General features: G+C 41.9%; 2 protein-coding genes across 2 annotated transcripts in view; one reads left to right on the plus strand and one right to left on the minus strand.

Annotated features, from left to right (window-relative positions):
* Positions 1-3,680, minus strand: part of LOC101855786 (superoxide dismutase [Cu-Zn]) — a 7,381-nt gene extending 3,701 nt beyond the window's left edge. Inside the window, exons 1-3 of the mRNA XM_005097135.3 lie at positions 3,397-3,680; positions 2,605-2,672; positions 400-521 (exon numbers count right to left, since the gene is read on the minus strand). Coding sequence (XP_005097192.1) covers positions 400-521; positions 2,605-2,672; positions 3,397-3,458 — 252 coding nt within the window. The 5' untranslated portion in view covers positions 3,459-3,680. The remainder of the gene's footprint in view (positions 1-399; positions 522-2,604; positions 2,673-3,396) is intronic.
* A 312-nt stretch (positions 3,681-3,992) lies between these two features.
* The window catches only part of LOC101856019, an 18,771-nt gene continuing 16,201 nt past the window's right edge, over positions 3,993-6,562 (plus strand). Inside the window, exons 1-2 of the mRNA XM_005097136.3 lie at positions 3,993-4,109; positions 5,092-5,274. Of these exons, the coding sequence (XP_005097193.1) occupies positions 5,104-5,274 (171 nt within the window). The 5' untranslated portion in view covers positions 3,993-4,109; positions 5,092-5,103. The remainder of the gene's footprint in view (positions 4,110-5,091; positions 5,275-6,562) is intronic.

Genomic DNA, 6,562 nt, shown 5'->3' on the forward strand with positions numbered 1-6,562 from the left:
TTATATATATATATATAAACAAACAAACACACACACAGACACACACATATATACCCACAAACAAACACACATCCACAAACACACACACAAACACACACGCACTCAAACACACACACACACACACACACACACACACACACACGCACAAACACACGTACATCCACACACACGAACACACAAATCCACACAAACCCACACACACAGACACACACACACATCCACATACAGACTCACACATAAAACCACATGTACACACACACAAACCCACACACACACATCCACACACACATATACACACACATCCACACACACAAACACACACACACACACATCCACACACACAACCAGACACACACACACACACACACACGCACAAACACACACGCCAAGTATGTATACCTGATGAAAGTTGACAATCCCCGTCACCGCTTCATCTCCGGCATAATTTGGGTTGGGTTGCATGTAGCAAGTGCCGAAGAGAACTGGAGAATTGTGGGAGTTGTCGGATTCTGTCGAAACAGCTGTTTTTAAAAAAAGGGAGGATATTATTTAAAATCAAATTACTTTGTCAATTCAGTTCTTTTAGGTTTGAGTACTTGATAGACTGCTTGCACTCTATGCTTCCAGACTTTCCGAGGGGGCTCTCGTGGCCTAGAGGTTAAGGTGTTGGCCTCTCATTCAAAAGGTCCCGGGTTCGAATCCGGGTAGCGACCGAAACATTTTCTTCTCTAAATTTGTCTCCTTTCACCTCATTTCCTGCTCTCTAGCAAAGTTCTGTCGTCTGCTTTCGTCTCCTCTTCCTGCCCCGACCCCCTCACATTATTTGCCCCTTCCTCTGGGCTCCTGATTCTTTCTACAGCCTTTCTACTGCTACTCCTTCGCTTCTTCTTACTGCTGTCTTTCTGCCACACCCCTGATCTTCTGGTAGGAAAGATCTACACCTAGCCTTCTCGGACAAGGGCGAAAAATCTCGGAGGGCCCCTGTGCAAGTTGCGCATGTTAAAGATCCCTTGGTGGTCTAAAATCGATAAGAGCAGGCCTCGGCCGCCACCCGGGCAAAATTCATAATTTCCTACCAACTGAAAATATTAGGTGTGTCCCGCGCGCTCATATGACCTTAAGCAGTTGCGAGCGCCATAAAACACTTTACAAAAACAAACAGACTTTCCGAGAATATTTCTGAGTGTTCTAGGGTAAACTGGGGTCATAATATTGTTAAGAGCACATCATCATCATCATCATCATCATCATCATGATCCCCATCATCATAAATTACTATTATCATTGTTATAACTATTATCATCATTATTACCATTAATATAAAATAATAATAATAATAATAATAACAACAATAATAATATAACAATAATAATGATAAGAAGAAGAAGGAGAAGAAGGAGAAGAAGGAGAAGAAGGAGAAGGGGGAGAAGGAGGAGAAGGAGGAGAAGGAGGAGAAGGAGGAGAAGAAGGAGGAGAAGGAGGAGAAGAAGGAGGAGAAGGAGAAGGAGGAGAAGGAGGAGAAGGAGGAGAAGGAGGAGAGAAAGGAGGAGAAGGAGGAGAAGAAGGAGGAAAAGGAGGAGAAGGAGGAGAAGAAGGAGGAGAAGGAGGAGAAGGAGGAGAAGAAGGAGAAGAGGGAGAAGAATAATGATGATGATGATGATGATGATGATGTATATTTTATAGAGCTAATCGGTCAAGTAGGAAACGATAGACATATGCGGCCAGCCTGTAACACTAAACAAAAATAACTCTGTCATGACTATTTACCACTTTATTACTTCCCCTTGAGGTCCCAGAAAATAAAAGAGTCAGCAAATGATAAGCGAAATTTTTTTTTACTTACAATGAATCTGCCACTTTCTTTAGGATTAGGATAACTAAAAGCAAAACAACAGCAACCAAAAAAAAAAAAAAAAAAGGATGAAACGGGATTTCCTATAATTCTGACTTGAACACTGTGCTGCTCCCTGTCAGGAAAAATGTAGATCTTGAAACATTTTTCACCCCCCCCCCCCCCCCCGTTTTTTCTTAACCTGTAATATTTTTTTCACGTACTTGCTTTTCTCTATTGGTGTTAGAGAAAAAGTGACTTTTCCGACAATTTAACCCTAACATCAATCGGTTAGTACAATTTATTCACACAGAGAGCGTGGGGCATTTGTTATTTTACGTAACAACATTAAACACATAAACAATTTACAGTGTAGTCGTTACCATCCCTGTACTGTTAGCCTCGGTGGCCTAGTGGTTAGGCTCTCGGACTCACAACCGTAAGGTCGTGGGTTCGAATCCCGTCAGGAGCCCGACGTTGTGTCCTTGGGAAAGGCACTTTACACGAATTTTCCTCACTTCACCCAGGTGGGAATGGGTACCCGGCTATAGACAGCGAAAGATCTTGTCAGTTTGTTAGTGTTTGAGCGCTTAATCAGCTGCTTGCACTGTATGCTTCCCGGGAAGCTGAGAATGTTTCGGAGTGTTCTATGGTCTGCTGGGGTAATAATATAGTGTAAAGCGCATAGAGCCTGCTGCTGAGCGGGGATATGCGCTATACAAATGCTATCTATTATTATTATTATTATTAGCCTGAATCTACGGGTATCTCACCTGTGGAGGTATCATTGCTGCTGGAAGTATCGTTACCCGCTGTGTGATCTGCCGAATGGTCAGCAGTGCTGAAATGGGAGAAACTGGTTTAAAATAATGCACACACACACACACACACACACACACACACACACACACACACACACACACACACAAACACACACACAGACAAACATACGTACACATACATAACTAAAATCAGATTTGGGCAATACAGTACAGCTGTATTATTGTGAAGGAGTTGACATTTCTAAGACGGCCACCTATTGTCGAGGAGAAAAGTGGTTGTCTCAGAAAGGTTGATGTCAAGGAGAACGAATGTCATCATACCCCCCAAAAAACATAAGATGGATGTAGGAAGCCGTTGTTTGTACAGGTGATTTGTGTTTGTCTTGGAGAGGTCGCCGTTCGAACAGGCTCGACTGTACTTCCTTTTTTTCCTTGGAGGGAGGAGGGGGGAGGGAGGGAGGTCGTGCAATTTCAAAGAGGTAACCTTTTCATCTATATTGCTGGGGGAAAATGGGCTGCTCATATCGGTAAAATCAAAGATAACAGATGAACATCAAGATGCCATGAATGGAGACCAAGAACAGGAATGCGATGAAGGGGAAGACCAGAAAGAAGGTGGCAAGATCACACTAGATAGAAGGCGTGTACAACCTGGATACAAACAGCCTTGATACCGAAAACAGCAGATAGAACTGGATGGAGGATATTGTTGGAGGGCTATATCCTGCAGTGGACGGATAACGCTCAGAAAGAAAGTAAGAAATAATTATTAAAGGAACTTACCTTACAGCAAACCAGAGAGTAACCATCAGGACAATAGCATACTGCATCCCTGTCATACCCATGGTTGTCCAGACGTGATGAAAAACGCTTTAACAACACAATATTTGTAACAATATTGCTTCTGACTGACGTGTGACAAAGACTGTTTAAGTAAGTATTACAAGACAAACACTTAACACCACAAACGTTTCCGGACCACTCCCTTTTCACCCAGTTTTTAGTCGAAATGAGTCGGTGAACGTGGGAGGATTTGCGGTAAAACCTTTGTCAACACCAGAGCAGCGACCGCCCTTGTCACCTTGCTTCGATCCGCGAGTCTGCATTGCTTGTGATAAATATCTGAAGTATCGATTTCTTATCAGGCCTATTGTCGCGTACTTTTCTTTCTGTTATTTAAAAAATAAAAGATTTGGGATAGATGGTTTAACGTTTTCTTTCAAAGTCGTACAGAGGCGAACAACAAGTTCAGCCTTACACCAAAGATATCCTCAGAAAGTAATTGCAAATTACGTCATTAACCTGTGCTGTAAAAAATCAAAATATGTTCGTGGAGAAATTCGAATGGTTCCAACTTCCGCTTCCTTTTATTCTTTTTTTTATTCTATATCTGTGCTTCCTGTGGGGTGTAAGTCAACCTTGATTGATACCATGTTCAGATTAGCTTATGGAAAACATATAAGATACCTAATGCTCAGTTCGTCGTATTGAGCAAGGTGAGATATCCATCTGATGTGACTGTCCTGGCTTTACCATCCTTGTCGTGAAACCAGAACGGGTCGACCAAGCCCCTGTAGCTTAAAGCTTTTAAGAAGTGAATTTTTGTGTTTTATCCAAATCTGGTTGAATATTTTTTAAAATTTGATATTTATCGAAACCGTTGATGGATTTGTTTCATATTCACAAACTTGATGTTTTCGTTATAGGATTGTATTTGTTCGAAGTTTTGTTAAAATCAGTTCACTGACCATAGAGTTATTGTCTTTTGTTTAGATCCACTTTTTATAGACACCGTGTAGGCCTATGTTGACTTTTCTAAAAAAACGTATACTTACTCCCTTCTCTTGTACTTCTCAACTTACCTTGTCCATAAAGCCCCAAACTGTTGCCTTCAAATCGAATCTCAATTAACTTTTTTCCCCATGTTCTCAGACGTAGACGTGGTTTAAAAGAAAGCCCCCCCCCCCCCTAAATAAAAAAAAAAAAGCAACAACAACAACAACAATCGACAAACGAGGCAACACTTTTCTCATAGGAATCCGCACTGAACTCCCGCATCATTTCAAAGTATTCGAGTATTTTCAAAGCATGTTCTTGAACCAAGCATTGTGCCTTTGACAACAAGTAATGAAAATCATTGCACGTTATACATTCACCTTATACAAATGCTATTTCTTGTTGTTTGTTGTTGTTGTTGTTGTTGTTGCTGTTGCTATTGTTGTTGTTGTTGTCGTTGTTGTTGTTGTTGTTGTTATTCTTTTTTCTTCTTCTTCTTCTTCTTCTTCTTCTTCTTCTTCTTCTTCTTCTTCTTCTTCTCATTATGATAATTATTATCAAAATAGAAGCAACGAAAACATTTCTGAATTTCACAATATACCAGTCTTTTTTCGAATGTAATTCTTTGAATATCTTGAAAACGACTCTGAATATTCTTGCAATGTTTATAAAGCCGATAGAGCTTTTGCTTTCTGACCTCAGGGTGAAAGGGAGATGCAGTGTTTCACCCGGAAAGAGAAGCGGCCCAGAACCGTGCAAGGCTGCGAGTTCAAAGCGCCCCCTAGCGTCTTCTACCACACGCGGCCCAGGTGGAGCGCGACCCCGGACTGGGCAGGTCGCCCAAGCGCCCCGGACGCTGTTCCTCTACGACCCTATGTGAACAGAGTAGGTGGACAGTGACACCGCACTTACTTACTTACTTTACTTTATCTTTCTTCTTTTTCCTCTACTAGAGTCTAGGGAATCGAGGAGAGAAAGGTCTTTCTGTCTTTTTCAAGCTGGATGGCCTGGTTGGGTGGAATGTTGTGTGTTTTCAGGGTATCCTTCACACCCCCTACCCAGGTCCTCCTTGGTCTTTCTTTTGCATTGTACCCTGCTATCTGTTCTTGTAGTGTTGGTAGTACGCTTTATTTGTAAGCTGGTGAGGTGCCATTGATGTCAGATGTCCAAACCACCTGGTAATTTGCCTTTGAATGAAGTGGAGGACACGTGTTGTTCCCATCGTTGTTCTGATCCTATTGTTTCTGATAATGTCCCATCTGGTTTTGTTGACGGCTCCACCTTAGACATCTCATCTCGCAGGGGGTTATTTCACGTTCCAGACTTTTGGTCAAGGTTCATGTTTGGCATTGGTAGGTCAGAGTGGGAATGAAGATAGAGTTAATGAGTTTGACTTTGGTCTCAGTGGGAATATTAGGATGTTTGGGGAGTGGGGAAAGCTGGTAGCTGGCGCTGTTTGTCATTTGTACTCTCGTCTCAATTTCTCTGTTGAGACGTGCGTCACACGAGAAGATATTGCCTAGATACTTGAACTCGCTGACACAATTACTCTATTTTGCTCTTACTTTTTCATCCTCTGCTGCCGCTGAGCGTCCGGGGCCGGAGGGAGGGAGGGGGGGGGGGTTAAGGAAGGAAAAGGTTTGGGTGGGAAAGAAGTTTTTTTTAAGGCAGGCCAACCTTCAGCTCTATCAGTGTAGATGTGTTGTAGTTTCACAGGGTTTTTAAAAACTCTTTTTATCCATCTTTCGCAAATTCTTACTTAATAGTATAGCCTGAGTGCTTGGTGTTTTTAGTTACAGGCTCTCGAGGCTGGGTGATTGTATGACATTCTTAACAGGTGTCCAGATCATTTTATTCTCTACTTTTCTATGGAAAGCAGGCCTGACTTTGTGAAAATTGTTGCCATTACATCTTCATATTTCAGCCCGTTTTTACTTGTGTTGTAATTTAGTGTTTTGAAGAAACATTTTATCTCGCATGCATTAGTTTTTCTATCATGGATTTTACTTAATTATAAGGTCTGGCACTGGTAACATAATGACACCGTTATCCAAGTTAAATGAATTGTGCACAATACGTTCCCTCACTCTTTCTTTCTCTCTCTCTCTCTCTCTCTCTCTCTCTCTCTCTCTCTCTCTTTCTTTGTGTGAGTGTGTGTGTGTGTGTGTGTGTG

Source organism: Aplysia californica, unplaced genomic scaffold (assembly GCF_000002075.1).
Source record: "Aplysia californica isolate F4 #8 unplaced genomic scaffold, AplCal3.0 scaffold00147, whole genome shotgun sequence".
In the NCBI taxonomy this organism is placed as follows: Eukaryota; Metazoa; Mollusca; class Gastropoda; order Aplysiida; family Aplysiidae; genus Aplysia; species Aplysia californica.